We start from the raw sequence: 18710 nt of genomic DNA on the forward strand, positions 1-18710 counted from the left end.
TATGTATTGTGTGCCACATATGGTCGAAAATATTGCTCGTGAATTTAGGATTTCTACTTACTGAATACTTAGTAATTAAAATTTCGACAGCAACAATTTACAGCAATTTTTACCTCAAGAGAGAATTCTAAACTGCTAAAATCCAGACTGTAGTTTCTAAACGAAACTACGCTAAATGAAATGCATACGTTTCTGAACGGTTAAGCTTCTGTCAAGTTGTCAATCGTTATCAGTTTTCCATTGCTCTATCTCAAATCGTCAAAAATGTATAAAAATAGCAAATAAACAACTAAATAACATTTACAAAAATATATTTAGTTACAATTTACAACATTTATGTCGTCGATAAGCTGATTCGGTAATCGCGACAACTTGTGCTCAATACCCTTTTAAATAATTCAAAGATCCTTTTATATGGAGTTTTCTTGAAAATTGTGATAAAAAGACTAAATGAAAAGCATACTTAGTGTGAAAATGGAGGCTAGCAATGATTCTTTATCGGGTAAGTAGTTTTTAAGTGGAGAAAATTGTTATGTAAAAGTGATGTGCTAAATTCGCGTGTTTTGGTATAATTTAGTGTTGCCTCCGCCTATGACGGGGTCTCCTGCGGTTCTTCTGACTCCAGGTCGGACGAGGAACATCGCACAGGACATGGAGGCGCTGAGGCTGTCTCGGCAGGACAACCCTTACTTGCAGGTATGACTTACATAATTACGGAGTAATTATTACGTCTTGACGCGGAAGGTTTACTAACTCGATGCATTTTCCGCTATAAGAAGTAAACACTCGGATAGAACACGGAAGTGGGGCTATATGTTCTGTAATGTATTGTATTATTATTTGTTGTGTTGTTAGAGAGTGTTATCTGTGAGATAAGGTATCAGATAACTGTGGCAGGAGGTTTTGAGTGCTAGCCATATGCTCCAGTTATGTATACATAGACTAGTTATTTCCAGTACCACTTTACATAATGATAGGTTGAATGTACATGTGGCCTAGTATCTGTTACTATAAATATTTGTGTACTATAAGTTATTGGTACAGTCATTTACTTTTCCACATACCTATTTGAAAACTCAAACTCATTTGATGAAAGTATAGTTTTATTAATACAAACCAATAAGGTTTTGTTTATTAAAGGGTAGAATTAAATTTTCTTGACACACAAACCATTTTCATCACTGCAACTTCACTATTTGTTAAAAGAATAACTTAGACCTTCATGTTCTCTGCTTTTTTAACTATGTTGCATGCACAAACCATTTTCATCACTGCAATTCCTCTATATGCTAAAAGAATAACTTAGACCTTAATGTTCTCTACTCTTTTAACTATGTAGCATGGTACCAAATATTAGCAGATTCAGAAGTGACAAAGATAATGAAACTTAAGCTTTCCCAAAACCAAACAAAACGAAATACATTATCAACAACTAGGTATAAATAAATCTGTTTGATGCATTGGGTTATTTTATATTTACAGCAAGTGATGGCCAGTAGAGAGAGCTTAATTGAAAGCCATCATGAGGAGTGTGAGTCTGACGACACCATACTTATGTCTCAGGTAAGAAAAAAATACTATAAATACTTGTAATTTATCTAATTAAACCCAATTGCCAGGAAAGTTAGTCTCCTTATCCATATTACATTTGATTTTTTTACATGGATTATTCTAGATTAGATTTTCACATCACCATGAGTTGTAACTGACACTGCAATAAAGATTTTATCAAGCAAATTAGTCTTTATCAATAATAATCCAATAATAAAATGGATCTTATCTTGTTTTGTGTATAAATAATAGTATGAATACCACTTGCAGGAATTTGGAAGTACTGCCTTGGACTTCATAGAAGATGACCCTATGACCTTAAAGGAGGTCCATGAACATATGATAAGGTCTCCACCACCAACAAGCTGCTGGCCACATGGTAAAAAACACACACAATTTAAAAAGTATAAATTAAAAAGAAAGTTTTCCCGCTTTATGCCCAAATTAAAAAGTTCCATGCTAACACTTTTTAATATTTAAATCAATGTTTTTTTAACCACTGACTAATACATCTATATTTATTTTTCTTTAGTTTTACTCACAGTGTTTTCTTTTTCTAATTGGATAATGGTTTTTGATTATTCTTTATCAGTGAAGCCTAGTAAATAAGTAATCCTGTCTAATTCTATATAAGCATTTGTGTTGATTCTTATTGTTTGGGTTGGCAATAATAATATAGGGTTTTCCTCTGCCATTGTAGTGTAACTTTAGGTCAGTCAATGATAACATTATTATACACATAATAATATTCTATACTAATAGTGTTAATCTTTATTTATACATAGACAGTAGGTACTTTGCATAGTGTATAGTTATTATAGTGTTACATGGTTATATCCCTAGGGATATAATTATATGCCGTAACATAGTTATAATGAGAGTTTGAAGATGTCGCCGGAGCCCTGCTTCGCGGGGCTCCTCCTTCTGGGTGTTTCAAAAAAAAATAACCACGAAGGCTGAGCTTCGTTTCGCTCGCTCCCACCTCAGCCTTCTAACCTAACCTACCCCTGTCGGTTTGCCCAAAACTTCTTCTTTATAACTATATTACGGTATATAATTATATCCCTAGGGATATAACTATGTTACGGCTTTATCTATCTTACTGCGACATATACAAATCTATCTTCATAAAGATATGATGGTAGTGGCAATAAAATATAACAAAATTAGCCATTTAAGTTAAATATCATTACAACTTGCAAGAAACTGGAATTACTACGAACTCGTAACTTAATGCCCTGAAATAATAAATATAGTATGTACAACTTGCATATTTTGAAAACAATGATTATTTTTTTAGTCTTATCACTTACAATCACAATTTACAATAGTGTTTAAAGTATGTCTGATTATAATCCAAAGAAAATAAGCACATATTTCTTATTGAAGCTTAACTTAACGTAATTCGAGGGCATTAAGGAAATTCTAAAAACAAACAAAACGTTTTACGATTCTTTAATTACGGTCATAAAGGCGGCCATTAGAGTAAAAAACTAACGTTTTTGACCCATAAAAGCAAGCTTAGTACAATTTATAATCTGACACACGATCAGGTTTACTAATCATAAACTAGCTAACCCGTACGGCTCAACTCGTGTATACATTTTCATCCGCTTTTTAGAATTTTAGGGGTAGAATTAAAAAAAGTGTTTCCTATGTTTGACCCTGGGTTTTTAATTATCTCTATGCTAAATTTTATCAAACTCGTTATAGTGGTTTAGCTGCAATAGATTAATACCTACAGACAGACTTTTGCATTTATTTTATTATAATTTAATTCATGCGTAAGTTCTTATGCATGTTTGTTACTAATTAGTCTCCTAAAAAAGAGTATTGAATAATTTTTCTTGAATGTAGACCGACAGACATTTTATAACCTGAATTTTTACTCCGGGAAATCTTTTCATGCAGTTGAAGTCGAGGGTAGACGTTATAGGCTAGCTCATATTATAAGGAGATTTAGGCTACATTATTATTCAAACATCAACCTCCAAGTGGTTGATATAGGCGATAAAGCTAAACGAGTGCGGTATCGCGCGTGTCAGTAAGTTAGATATAAATCTATGAACACATTATTATTCGGTTGAATAGCTACATATTAGCATAGCTACATACTAGCATAGCTACATACTGACTTACATAGCTCTATAGCTACATGTGTATTGTAGGGCGGCAGTTTTCCTAACGTTTACTTTATATCTGGGTCGTGTGAATGACTGATTAGGGCGATTATCGAGCCATGATTGCGGTGTCTTTATACTTTATAGCCAGTTTGGGAATGTAGACTGTGTGACGTCATAGTTCATTAACGAGGCCACTGGATATCTGAAAGCTTTTTTAGATGTTATTACGAAAAGTGTCTATGATATTAAATTTAAAATTAGTTCTTTGTGAATGGTTTATGAGACAACATTAAAAAAGTAAATCTACTTTTTTTTAACGTATTTTCTGACATATCTTAGATTATATTCCACTTCGATCCTTACAAACTTCCCTTGCTTCGTTCACATCCATACACCTTGTCATACAGGACCGCCGGGAACAACTACCACGCATCTTTTAGAAGATATTAAATTAATTGCTTACCTCTAATATATTGTGAAATATTGTATATTGTACTAATAAACTAATATGTTTTCAAGACTCACTCTCGTACCGAGCGTCGAGCGCTTTCGACTTCGCCGGCGACAGTCCCGTGTCGTACAGCGCATACTCGGTCAATTCACAGGAAAAGGTTACTAATACATTAATATTATATGTTATTAATGCTTTCTGTCAGTGGTTCCCAACCAGTGGTCCGTGGAAGACAAAATATGGTCCGCGAATGATTTTAAAATTTTAAATTTTCACGATGATTAAGTAATTTAATAAATCATCCTGAAAATTAAAAAAAAACAATATGATTATTACACTTTATTTTTAATTTACTTATGTAGTGTTCCATGCTAACAAGAATAATATAAAAGTGGTCCCGGACTAAGAAAAGGTTGGGAACCCCTGCTTTATGTGTATGTATCGCAATTAGTACATGTGTTTGTGTAAATTAGACCCGGTTTCACGCTTCTGGGTAAGTATTAGATAACTATGATGGGTAAACAGTTGTTTAAACACTTGCTGTCATTTTAACTAGTAGATATATTGTCTGATACTTATTCCTAAGCTGTGAAAGTGGCCTTTAGGATTATTTTCTTGGATTTTAAGTTTATATACTGGGCGTATTTTGATGAGTGTATAATGGATAATGTCGCACTTGATGTTATCGTACGAACGTATACGTGCACGTCCGTATACGGTGCGCTATGTGCACATACACTTGTATTTTCATACGCATTTGGCGTCAGCCAAAGAGTACCTTACTTACTTCGCACTCAACGCAGGATAGCTATAAAATTTAAATCTTTTATTTACTAAAAGATTTTTAAATTCCCTTAGAATGTAAGCAATATTTTCTCGACCTTTCGTCCAGGTGATTGTAGTCGCTAACTATGCACAAAATATGCCCAGTATATAAACCCTTTAATATATTTTAAACCTACGTTCCAAACCTTTAAACATGCATTATTCAATCATTTTTTGCGGGTAATTTCAGGAGTTACTTAGCGGTCGTTCTCCTCGCCGCGGCACTCGCTGCGATGAGTCTCGCAATAACAACAGCACTGGACGGCCGAGGTCATCGCGCTCTGCCTCCCCGAGGTCACACGACCTTACCCTGTGTGGACGACCTTTGTCTTTGCCAGGTACAGTTGCAAATCTTCTTTACATCAGATTTATGATTACCGATATATTTTTTGTGCCTAAGTATCCCATAAAGGTCAAAGTGATACTTAGGCACCATAGGGAGCGTAATATTGCATACTTAGTGTTTAAGAAAATCAGAGTAATGGTTTTCAAGGGATGCTTTGGGATGTGTGTAGAAATTTGGCAATAAACGTGATGTAGAAAGTTTAAAACATTATCTTATAACATCCACATTACCCCGCCTTCAGTTTATGTATTCTGAAAAACTGTCACATACTTAAGAATACCTTCAAATCTTAAGGGAAGGTATAATTTATTGGCGCATATTTATTCAGCATCTTTTATAATTATCTTATGTCTCTATTACAGGCGAAAGCCACCTCCGAAACGCGCTCAGCAAAAAGCAAAACAATCAAACAAACGAAAAGAGCGAGAGATCCGAGCGTTTCTCCCTCTTGCAGCATCCTCGTCCACTCCGAAGGCCCCATTGCCACAGACGAGATGAAGACAGCGTTCAACTCGTACAAGATTGCGATAAGTAATGCCAATGTTTAATACAACAATAGTATGTGAATGTGGAATAAGTGAAAGTGCGGATTTGGAATATGTGACCTCGACCTTTTGTGACCTTGGAATAATATTGGAATTTGTGTGGAATAAGAATGTTGATTAACCAATGAAAATTCTTTCGCGAATATTTTAATGGTTCATATTTCTATTGAATATGCTAAGGTCATTTAGACTCCAAGGTCAAGTTAGTTACGGCCGATGTTCGATGTTATATGTGAAATAATGTTATGGAATTGATGAATTTGTAAGCGGCAGTTTGAAAAGCCTGTTTAAATTCGTTGTCTCTTTCTAATAACCGAATGATTCCGAATGTTACCGATGTGCCGCTGGCTTTTTGCCTTCAAACGAGAAACAAATATTTTAATGCTTCAATTATAAAAGTAAGATTTAAAATGTTAAAAAAAATTAAATAAAAAATGTTGCAAAAAAATAATATTGGCACTGGAAATAGTGAACATAGGGGAAATATAGAACAATTTAATTGCACAATATTTGAAGCCAAGTTTAGGGCAAAAATAGCTAAAGTTCCATTTAGCAAGGAAATAGAAATTGTTGAAACATTTTTGTGCTTTCCGAAGAATTTTGTTCAATTTAGTCGTAGTTTGAGACTACCTCAAATAAAATGTACACTAAACTTGTGTCCTTACTTTAGATGATATTTTATTGTTGATGTCATAATTGCCGCAACATCACCTAGTTTTGCAGCAAATATACAAAAGTTTACGGTGTCAAGCGATTTTGTCGCAAAGTTGCAGATTTTTTCCTACAAAAGTGCAAAATTTGACCAAAACGGGCAGAGATTTGCCGCGTTTGAACAAATTTTGCCGCGGTCGAACAATTTTTGCCGCGGTCGGACAAATTTCGCCGCGTCTTCAGTATTCTAGTCGCAGTTTCGCCGCGGAACTGTCGCATCTTGCCGCCTACGGTACACGAACACCACACAAATTCCTAAGAAATGCTCACAGTAGATATAATTCGCTGTCCTACCAAAATAGTTGGGATTAGACGTTTAGTTCTAGAGAATAGTATTATTGTTATAAATAATAAGCTTTATTAGATAATTGATAGATTAGCGCCAATTTCTGATAGCTCTTAAACGAGACAAAAAAAATATAAGACAATTATTTTAAACCAAAAAAAAATTGAGTACTTATTTTTTCTTTTTATTAGAAGCCATTGTACAGGCGATATAATAACTGAGTTACCGAATTATTATAATAGTTCAAAATATATCCCACCATTTTATGTTTTAGTCCAATGACAGATGTACAGTCAGCGACAGAAGTTTGACCAAAAATGTTATTTTGACTGATATTTTTTTGGGTGTTAAAAATTAAGATAATTATAAAAATATTATTCGTTTTATGTGGCTGTCTGTACTTATATGTATATTATTGTTTAATGTTGATTTAGACTAATTCACCTCGAAGGGGGTGTAGGGTAATATAATTTGAATGTTTCTATGTAAAATGTTTATTGAATATAATTACTATACTGAGAGTCAAACCCCGGACGTTTGGTTGTTATTGTGTGCTTTTTATCGAAGTCGAAATAAGATACAGACTATAATTCTAGTCTAATTTCTAGTCCTTTTCTTAAGTAAGGCTACGGTAGAGTGACTTGAAAATTATTTGTGTTATTTATCCAATTTTATACTAATATTTAAGACACATTTTTTGCTTTAAAACATATTTTTGATTCGGAACGCACGGTTCGGCAATATTTATCGAACAACAAAACCGACTCGACTCACTTGTTCGGCTTGTAGTGTTCATCTACACATATGTATTTGGTTTTGCCGCGCGGCTAGGCCGCTTAATGCTGAACCGAATATGTCTTCAGCGAGCCTAAATACGTTTTTTATAGAAGTGTGGTTAAGAGGCACTATAGTTATTTAATTTTTTAATGGTCCTCATATTCGTAGTAGATTTTAGCTCTATGCGAATAAAAGGTTTTAATATCGAAGATATCAAATAATATTTAGATTTTTTTCGAGCAAATATCTACTCGCTACCAAATCATTTTCGCTTCGATAAAAAGCACTAAGTCCCCCTTTTGTTTATTAAATATAATTAATAAATAAACGACCATTATTAATTGTATCGTTAGTTCATATGTAACTAAATATTAAGTATTATTATGGATATTGGTATATTTTCTTTGTTATAGCTAAAATACAATTTTGGCATACCTCATTGACGTGTCTTCGTATTTTATTAAATTTTTAGAGAAATTATTATTTTTTAATCGTCAATGTTTAAAGCTTTCGTGGCGTTAACGCGGTGGGTACTTTTTTTTCGATTGAAACTTAATTGAGTTTTACTGCTGAAATGAATATAATTTCGTGTTCTGAGCAAATTACTTAAATTTTTCTTATTGCTTACCTGTTAAAAACAACTTTATTCTGAATATTGAACAATATTTAATGGATATTAGCATAATCATGTATTTTATATCTTTTACTGCCTCCGTGACGCAGTGGCTTAGGTCACCACGCCGCTACCATTGCGTTGGGAGGTTGTGGGTTCAATTCCCACACGGCACAATTATTTCTGCGATCCACAAATAATTGTTTCGGGTCAGGTTGTACTTTGTGTCCGTTGTTTGTATGTTTATAAAAGTCCCCGCGATACAAAAGCAATTCTTAATGCGGGAGTTGTCTTTTTAATAAGAAAGAAGAATAATTTCTCTTTGCCATTTCGACCGCTTTGCAAGAACAGATGACAGCTTGAGATTGATATCTTAATTAAACCTTAAGTCTTTGAAGATTTAATAAAAAAACATAAAGTTCGTATGCGATTCAGTGTGATAAAGAAAATATATATATATGACTTTTTCAGCAGTAAAACTAAACTAAATGATTCAATATAAATATGATTATGTTAATGTTAAATGTTGTAAGTCGTTGTGTTGGTGCTCACGTCGGTCGAGCTTACATGTGTTGAACTGTACCAAATTATTATATATTATGACCACTTTTGTTATATACCAATATGTTGTTTGTTAGTTTTTTAGGTTTTTTTTATGGATGTATTGGGTATTCGCAACTTTAGCCCTGTTTTACCACCTCTAAATCTATCAGCTTAACAGACAGGTTGTTTTCTTATATTCGCTGTAACGTTATTTAGCAGATAGTTTACGTGACACTTATTTGCACGTAGTTAAGCAGAAAGGACTCAATCCACACTTTGACCACAATGGAGGACTACTCGCCACACTTTGACTACATCATAGATTTGACCCTCAGGAGAATGATTGCATACTAATGCAATCATTTTCCTGAGGGTCAAATCTATGATGTAGTGAAATCCCTATTTTTTAAATGTACATCTAAACTACTTTTCCTACTACCTCGACTTAACCCACAGTATGAAGAGTGACAAAATTAAACCTCAGGAGAATGATAACATACTTAACTTCATTATGGCGAAAGTGTGGATTGAGTCCTTTCTGCTTAACTACGTCCATTTGTAAACTGTGAAACTTGAGGTGCTCTTGAGCAGCCAGTGGTTTGATTTTTTATTACTAGAAGTAACGTTGATTTCTAGTATATGTTTTATTTAGGGAAAGCGTGAGTGAATCACCACATATATAACGCTTCGATTGATTCAAACGATTTGATTGATTCGTTAATTAATAAGAATCTATGTTGACAACCAATCTCACCAAGAAGTATCGTGCTATAACACAGGTAAACTGGGTTGTGGAGGTCCGATAGGCAGTCACTCTATGTAAAATACCTACTGGTATTTAACTGGACTCCAACATAGTTTGATTAAATTGGTGGTAAAACGATCCTTAAAAAATCCAATATATTTTTACTTCTGTTCTGGGTTATGTTATTCTTATTGTTTTAATGTGTATTCTTTGTGTATCAGTTTATTGATTGTTTGTGGATTATTTGTATTGTTTTAATTCTATGACATTCCAAAATACTCGTCTAGTGTAAGAAATGTTTTTGAAAATGCCGTTTGTAAATTATGTTGCAGATTTAGAATTGATTGATGTAAGTTATTATACCTATTGTTTAGGCAAAATATTTAAAGATAAGCCTCCGTGGTACAGTGGTTTAGGTCACCACGCCGCTACCATTGCGACAGGAGGTTGTGGGTTCCATTCGGATCTGGTGTATTTTGTGTCCGTTGTTTGTATGTTTGTAAAAGTCCCCGCGACGCAAGAGCAATCCTTAGTGCAGGAGTTGTCTTTCTTTTTTAAGAAAGCTATCATATTTTATAGATGTTTTCAATAGAAAGGGAATATAGAGTATGTGGAAATAGCATTCGTGAGTTAGCCTAGTTACATTTTGACTATATTCTATAGACCGGAGTCTTAACTGAAGCGGAAATAATATTGTCTTAATAATAACAATCTCTTCTATGTCTTGTCGCTATCCCACGTTGAATAGGGCCACAATATGTTTTTATTCTTATAAACAACTTGTTAAGTGATTTGGCTGAATTTTTTACAACTGGCTACGTCAACTCTCCTTGGAAATATGAACAAGAACGATCTTATGATGTTCATTGTTTTTATTTTTATTCTGTATACATCAGTCAATTCTCGATTCTGTGACTTGTGCCATTTATCCACTGTACAGTTACTAAATATACCGTTTTCTAAACTTTCCTTTTCTAATACTTATTGTACATAATTCAGCGGGTTATGTTGAATGATTTCATACATATTTTCGCCTGTTTGGGACCTGTTTTCAAGGGTCTAACTTACCTTTTTTAAATTTACCTAGTTATTTTGTTGTATTAATTGAATTTTATTGTATTGTTCCACAAAATTAAGCTTAGGTTTCGAACCAGATAAAAATAGTTTCAAATGTGCAATTTATTGTACCCAAAAACGATAGATAGAAATAAAAATATTAATAAAATTAGTTCCTCGGGTGCACGCTAGAGGCGCTTATCAGTATTTTATTCAGTACGTCTCAATTTCAATGATTTTTTTAAAAATCTGAGTTCGCTTTTTAGCATCAATTTTCTACAAGTCATTCAAAATAGCCCGCTTTCTATTTGGTGTCGATTTAACCACAACCAAAGAGTAGCCAATGTTTATATCAGTGTGTTTAACTGTTTATGTTTTATATAATATTGTCACTCTGGACATTCGCTGGTCGATACCAGACGTCGATAGTTAATAAACAAATATTTGAATCTGAACATTTTTGTTTCATTTTGAAATTTCATTTAACCTATCGGCTGTAAAGTAGTAAGGTTTCTAGTTTGTGTCGCAGCTGGGCCTATGGGTCCATTGGTGGCCCTAGAACCTACCATTCTTGGCAAGTAGGTTATGTTGTTATGCGTAGAAGAGGGTAAAATAATACAACAGGATTTTTTATTTATAATTTTATTAAATTAATTATTTCTATAACTTTTTACATATAGTAAATTATATGTGCCACGTTTTGTCAATTACATTGAATTATGCTGCCATCTCACATCAGCAGTAGTCACAATAGTACCTAATGTTTGCCTCTACAATCAGACAACGAATGGCTGCTCGCGACGACAAACGGCCGAGCACCCACCCCTCGACACAACGAGCCCGCCTTCAGCTCGGCGCCATTCTCAACGCCGCCATCTTGTGAAGACGGACGCGTCGTGAACTGAACGAACGAACGAATGAATGAATGAGTTCACTTGTCGTTCACTCTCCGAGGAGTGGCGCGAGTGGCAGCCACGCGTCAGCGGGAGCGGCGCGCCTCCACGCACAACTTGGTCCAAGAATATATTTATGAAATAATTTGTATAAAAATTTTGGCTCCAATATTTACAAATGCACTGATATTTTTTTACAACGCCGGACTAATTTTTACAGCGACTAAGTTGGGTAAAGGGTCGCGGAGGCGCCCCGCCCGCCGCCGACGGCCGAGGATTTTTATTGCAATTTCATTTCTAATAACACATTTCTTATCTAATAAGAGTGCGCGCGTACAGTGCGCGACCAAGTCTAATACCCTATCGTTACAGTGAGAACCTCTTACTCGCGACGAACTACGCCGCGGTTCTGCTACTAGTGAATAAAATCGGAAGAGATAGCAACACAAAGTCACTGTAGCCATAGGATACAGATAAAACGTAGTAATGAAGAGACAACACCGAAGGCAGAGCTGACCGGTCCCGTTACTGACGGTCTCAGACGTCGCCCGCGCGCTACTTACTATACTCGTATTCTGACGATACCTTCTCCCTGTTTCGTGTTTAAAAATTAACGTATAGAATTAACACACAAGTTGAGGGGCTTATACAGAATTTGTACTCTTAAAGCGTCCCGTCGCCGCTTCACCCATGTTACACTCGAATGCAAAATAAAGGTACATCACTACGGTAGTGTCACTACGTACGTGTCGAACGAACGGCCGGCGAGTGAGTTGATCGAAGCGAAACACTGGTACGATATAAAACGACAAAGCACTGTTCTAACAATAAATTAAATAATTTTTGTGATACATAAATAACCGAATGATAAATAATTTGTGTAGTTATAAATATTTAGACAGAGGCATAGGTGTGAGCGTTAAGTCAGTCGACGAGAAGTCGCGACCACGCTCGCTTGTACAGCTACCACTAACTTAACAACGTTCTTAGATGGTACTCAGTCAACTCGCGACAATTACGTCAAAGTAATCAAAACACCTGGATGGATTCGTTTATCGATGTAGCTTATCAAGTTATAAAACTTAAGTGACTTAGAACACATTAAAACAACATACTGTACATTTTTACAATGTGATGTGAGCAGCGTATATCATGTAACTCTATGGTGGCAGTACGACGTTGAGCAAACCATTCACTAACAAAACCCTCCATACATAAAACACACCGTCCATTGATTAACATTGAATGAACATCATTCTGTGTACGTAATTCATTCAAACGAGCTCATTTCAAGTGAAGTTTTGAGCGAATGAACGAATCTATGAACGATCGAATGAAGTGTGACAATTATTGAATGAAATTAATCATTCAAACACACATTTTTAAGAATTGAGAGCGTGCTTTATTCATAAAATGGTTTTGTCGGTTTGTTCAAAGTAATATTGTTCACGTATCATATACTATGTGTTGCCGTGTAAGCGAGCGTGTCGCGTGAATGCTACTTGTCGCGGTGAATGTCGCGGATACGGCGACATAATGCGACATATTGCGACATGTCGCGACAGAACAAGTTCCCGCCATCGCGCAAACAACACAATTACCATAAGAGATCAAAACTGTCATTAAAAACAAACATTATACTTACAAATGATAATACGTTTACAACTATGCTTATTATAAACATCCATACCTAAAACAATTTACAATAATATTTTATGCAAATTATATTAAGATATAACGTTCAGTCGGGCCGGAGAGGAAGTCATGAACTCGAACGAAGCCCCACCGAATGTCCCATACATATTGAAAATAATATAATACAATGAAAATTCAGTCGTTCATCACAATAATGAATCAACAATTACAAGATACAATAGTTTTATAACAAAAATATATGTACTCATCTAGATATTTCCTCGTGAATTTTGTTTTTGTAACACAATGTATTGTCGAGCTTTACATTTCCGTGTATAATATATTATTTTTTTGGTACATGAATGTCCACATAAATTAAAATCGCTACTAAATAACTGTGTCATTACACTCACAATAACAAAATGAAGAAATAAAGAAAATTAAATAATAACAATAATGCGCAACGGCACCAGTAATGGTCACATGGCCATAACTGGGGCACTTGCACTATAAATAGGTTAAATGAGAAGTGATGTTGATAGAATGATTATTAAGTTACGTAAAGGAAAAAATGCCCAAGTTTCAAAAACTGCTTGAATATTTGTTGTATTAAATATTAGTTAGCAGTCAGTAGTGACACATTTACTCAGCCGATCGCGTGTGACAATGAAGTGAGATCATTAATTATAATTCAATATTAATACTTAACAATACGATGGTTAGTGGGTGATGTTAACAGCAGTTGGACGTTATGCGATTTTAGACTGTACGACGGTTGTGATAGAGTCAAAAATAACATAAAAAAAATCATTTCATTACAACATGTATTTGTCTACAACTACTGCGTATTAAAAATAAAAAGTACATATGAGTAAGTGAATGATTTGTGATCAACACGAACGTAGCCAAGTTGTCGAAGTTTGAGCGCAACTTGAACCACGCAACGGTTTGCTTTACAGTACAGACAACATATGGCGTGATTGTGTGTGATTTAAATTACGCTCATCTTTCAAATTGATGTAACAAAGTGTATAATTATCCAGAGCAAAGTTCAGAATATACTTCGAGCAAAAAAATAAATGATTTCAACATAAAAGTAAACGAAAGTGGCCAGGCCGGGTCACGCTTATGTCGATCAACGTTATAATAACTAATTCTCATAGCCGAATAACTGTTAGTACCTGAATTTAAATGGACTTCGTTAGAAAATTACTTAAAAAATATTAAACAAACATTTTTTGGTGGGTTCCCTTTGTTTTGTGTTAAACCCAATTATAAAAACTTTACTCCATATCGGCGCATCATTCACAGATCTAAATTCTATTTGATTAATTTTTACAAGAAAAATAATTATATACAAAATATAAAATTGATATATCTATACAACATACACTATAGCAACTTGTTTTTTTCGTGGAAATCAATAACAATAAGTACCTAGAGAGTTTTTTTCAAAAACGATTTTTTTCTAAGACCGTTAAAATTTATATTCGAATATGTCCGATAGAAAAATTGAATAATAAATACAAAAATAACATGGTCATTTGAATGTGGGCGAGCAAGGGGCCCAGTCTGGATTTGTACGAGTCGTATGTGATCGGCCCCCCAAGGCGTACGATAAAATGTATGATATAAAATATAAAGTATTAAAATTATAGTGACATCATGTAGATAAAAGATTTGCACACATTGCGTGTTTTCAACACAGTGGAATATGTGACGGCGATGTAAAATCGTAATGTATGGAATACACATCGCGCCACTAGACTACACAATATTGCAACTCATCCAAACGAGCCAGGCTCGGTACAATTAAATAAGAAAGAGAAAAAAACAAAATAAAACAAATACAAATTCGTCTGAAATGTGAAAAATAAAACTTTGAATATAAATTTTTGGCAATTTTGTACTTAGTGATGGTTCGCAGAGGTGTGTAGTGTGTTCACGTGTACGGTGTAGTGTGTGTGTGTGTGTGTGTGTGTGTGTGTGTGTGTGTGTGTGTGTGTGTGTGTGTGTGTGTATGTATGTTTGCGTGTGTGTTTGTGTGTGTGATGTGTGTGTGTGTGCGCGGCGCGGGCGCTGGTGTCGTCGCCGGGTCAGTCTGTCACGCCGTCGGCGTCACGTTCGACGTTCGGTCACAGAAACAACATTCGCCTTAGTACATGTATCAACAAAATGTTCTACGTTTGTTTACGTTATGAAGTATAACGTGTAGCGAGCCGATGTGGGCCCGTGCTCGCCCCGCGCCGCCGTCCGCTCACCTGCAAATAGAAAACACGTCTTTTAGACAACATTTTCAAACATCTTCATATAATTTATCGCAAAGGGATTTAAATTGAACATTTAACTATTTGCGATGTCAGCATCTATCAGAAGATGACATTCATAACCAGATTAACCAGATTATTCTGAAATATGTGAGTGCCATCTCAGTAACTCTCTGAGTTTATGAATAATAAAACTGTGTCAGGGGTTGAGCATCAAATCAAATCAATTTTATTGTGGACTATAGGTATGCGTCATAAATACAGGTCTTAATCATCAGATAAATCTTAGATTTAACAGACATTTCAATTTAATTTGGTCTCTTGTAACATTAATGGTCAAAGTCAGGCATCTTACCTAGACCCTCATGGGGCGGTTGGCGCGTCGTGGCCGGCACGCGGTGCGCGCCACTAGGTGTGACGTCACGATCGGGCGTCGCCGTCGAGGCTCTCCCACGCCGCTGTCGGCGCTGTGCCCCGACACTAGAGACTCGCTGTCACTCTGGTTCGACGTGTAGCCAATCACGTCCACCTCGTCTGGAAATAACAAAAAAAATACGTTAAGATGATGCTAACATTCCTCTTTATTTGGAAATTTGTCTGAAACCAGTGGCCTTTTGAAGGACCACAAGTATTTTGTTTCAATAATGGACTAGTTTTTTAGTGAGAGGTCAGGCGCAGGACCGTCGGCTATACGTACTCTCCGAGGCACGGAGGTCTTCAACCTCAACTTCCTAACTCCGGGCAATTTTTAAGAAATTCTTAGCAGAATAGCTCAGAAAAGACTTTTTGGCCCGACCCAGTATTCGACCCCGAGACCTCCAGCACGGCGGTCGCATACACTATCGACCACGCCACAGAAGCAGTCAAATAACCCACGTACGACTTTCATACAGCAATTCATATAACAACTTCGAAAAGCACAAAATTTCCTTAATAAGGTACACTCCAATTAGCTCGGCGAATATCATTCAGTATTTAAGCCATACAGCTTCTCATATCAGTCTGTACTTGGCAGGTGTCCCAATTCCACAAGTCTCTTGTTTTTCAGTCGCCAAAAAATCCTACGAGCTATGCTTTACAGCATTTAAAATTTCGCGTTTAATTAAAAGTGTGCAGAAAATTCGGGGAGCAAAAAATGTTACGGCCTAAAACGTATATGCATTTTGCTATTAAAATTTCCTTTGCCTGATGGAAAGTAGAGAGTTGAAAATGTTACTTTATTTAAAGTGGATAATACTGGCATTAAAAACTGTAATGATGTTGATGAATTTGGATGAAGCAATGGAATTTTGTAGGATCGATAGTTCTTTTCTTTAAGTGTTTCTGTACAAAGAGACAAGGTGTGATTTACACAATTTATCGACAAACCTTGTTCTTTAAATATAACCATAGCGAGTATCGTTTTATAGTTTCATACCCGATATGGTTCATTATTCAACGACTTTAAAAAGGAGTACATTTTTTAAAACCGTTATATAGTTTCAAATGATTAAGGTAGTTGGAAGTATCTGGTACTTCTTAAACAATTACAACATTAGATGGTACAAATCCTCTGCCCCAAACCTGTTTTATATCAAAACTAGCAATAAACCTACAGTTGTTTACCCCTCTTTATAATATTCTCAGTATATAAAGTAGGTAGAAGTCTTCAACACTACAGAAGTTCGTTTACAGTAATACCCTCTGCATCTCAAAGAATATGCAATATGCTCTGTGTTCCTTTGAACCGGTTTATCTTACCTTCGTGTGTGCTACTTGAGAGAGGACTCTCGTTTTTATTATTGGATATGAGTTTTGAGATCTTGTAGACTTTAGAATATAAATTAAGTTAAAAAATGGTGTAGGTGTTGAAAATGGACTGTATTTTTGACGAGATAATACATTTTTTTGTTAATCATGTATTACATTTAAAAACAAAAGCATCAATAATTGTTTAGTTTTGGTAATATTTTCCAAAATTGAAGTAGCTACTTATTTTGTAATAAAGCTTTAAAAAACTAATAAATATAGTAGTTAACTTTGGTTGCTAGGTTGTAAAATAAGGCTATCAATAAGGCTCTAGTCTTTATTCTTTCTTTTGTTGATGACAATACTACAATACTGTTCCAAATCAATAAAATATATAACTTACTTAAGGAACCCCAACCCCAAACGTCTAAAACAGATGAACTCAAAAAACTAGGACGAAAAACAAGTCTCCCAGATTGTACCTATCAAACTTATATAAAGAAGAGAAAAAAGTAAAACCTTTACTAAGAGCCGCAAAAAAATAATCCGTATCTATTTACCCTACCAACTTCGACCTTGCGAAAAGGATATAATTTGTGTTTCAAAGAACATAAATTTTATTCGACAACGTTCAGAGATAGATAATGTTATATTAAAATTGTTATTTGGGAGTGAAAATGAGTTATGTTTAGTTTAGAGAAGAATTTCTCTTACTTCTTATTTTTCAGTTCTTACAGCCATTCGATCATTATAGTAATAAACTTGACTCAGTAGTCAAGTGCTTAATAAAGGCATACCTACTTTTCCGTACAGAAATTCAGAGCCGCTTATCTACAAGACAGAGACATTTTTTTTAAACCATTACTGTCCCACTGCTGGGCAAAGGCCTCCCTCCGAATGAAGAAGGCGTGACGCATTGAGTCCACCACGCTGGCCAAGTGCGGGTTGGGGACTTTGCATAACCTCAAGAAATGTGATAAACTACTTTTAGGCATGCAAGGTACTAATTTAATATTAAAGCATAGATGCTAAGATCTTAATAATCAATCGATAGTAACGGATATGCTACTACAGTTTAGTCGCTGCGTTATTCTTTTCAGTAAAGATTCCACTTATCGCTTGTTAAACTTTAGTAACCTTTGGTTAAAGAAAGCGGCCGTTGGGCAACCTATCTTTTGTCTGCCCGCGACAAATAATGCTAACTCCAGTAAGTGCAATTGGCTAATAGCACCACACAATATAACAAACAGTGGCTTTCTCAAAGTGAAGCACCATTTTATGTAGCTTAAAAATTATTGTACTTACATATGTTTTGGTCTCTGGAGAGCCAAACTTTGTAGCAAATGTAACGTATATTTCGTGCACCAAGTTTCTGTTAGTTGTAGTAACACTATTTCTTTTAGTTCTTAATAATTTAGTTTTTTGGGAGCTATACTTCTCTATATAGTTTGTTAGAGCTCGTTTTTGAGTTTTATCTTTTACGCCGTATATTTTAAATGGTTAAAAGAAAATGTCATGTTATAAAGGGACAGTAGAGGTTATGAAAAAGTGACAGGTAGTCTATCTGCGACATAAAGTGGCTAATCTATGAAAGGAGTTATCGTCATTTTAATTA

At 35.1% G+C, this 18710-nt stretch overlaps 2 protein-coding genes across 4 annotated transcripts in view; one reads left to right on the forward strand and one right to left on the reverse strand.

Moving 5' to 3' along the window:
- Positions 1-211: 211 nt before the first annotated feature.
- LOC142976103 (uncharacterized) lies at positions 212-11027 on the forward strand. 2 transcript variants are annotated; one of them, XM_076119333.1, is made up of 7 exons: positions 212-502; positions 578-696; positions 1483-1563; positions 1822-1930; positions 4194-4285; positions 5141-5288; positions 5659-11027. In XM_076119333.1, exons 1-7 carry the CDS (start codon positions 451-453, stop codon positions 5829-5831), a joined length of 774 nt encoding a protein of 257 aa, XP_075975448.1. In that variant the 5' UTR covers positions 212-450; the 3' UTR covers positions 5832-11027. The 2 variants fall into 2 exon arrangements, with proteins under 2 accessions (XP_075975448.1, XP_075975449.1); XM_076119334.1 differs by having other exon boundaries at positions 626-696.
- A 177-nt stretch (positions 11028-11204) lies between these two features.
- LOC142975884 (max dimerization protein 4-like) overlaps positions 11205-18710 on the reverse strand; it is a 323192-nt gene continuing 315686 nt past the window's right edge. For both annotated transcript variants that reach the window (XM_076119009.1, XM_076119008.1), the window contains exons 6-7: positions 15723-15901; positions 11205-15361 (exon numbers count right to left, since the gene is read on the reverse strand). In XM_076119009.1, the coding sequence (XP_075975124.1) occupies positions 15723-15901 (179 nt within the window). In that variant the 3' untranslated portion in view covers positions 11205-15361. The remainder of the gene's footprint in view (positions 15362-15722; positions 15902-18710) is intronic.

This window comes from Anticarsia gemmatalis, chromosome 10 (genome assembly GCF_050436995.1).
Source record: "Anticarsia gemmatalis isolate Benzon Research Colony breed Stoneville strain chromosome 10, ilAntGemm2 primary, whole genome shotgun sequence".
Lineage (NCBI taxonomy): Eukaryota > Metazoa > Arthropoda > Insecta > Lepidoptera > Erebidae > Anticarsia > Anticarsia gemmatalis.

Coding starts and splice junctions, on each gene's coding strand:
- LOC142976103 (XM_076119333.1), top strand. CDS start 451: ATGAAAAGCATACTTAGTGTGAAAATGGAGGCTAGCAATGATTCTTTA. Junction 4,286..5,140: donor CGGTCAATTCACAGGAAAAG/GTTACTAATACA, acceptor GGGTAATTTCAG/GAGTTACTTAGCGGTCGTTC. Junction 5,289..5,658: donor ACGACCTTTGTCTTTGCCAG/GTACAGTTGCAA, acceptor TCTCTATTACAG/GCGAAAGCCACCTCCGAAAC.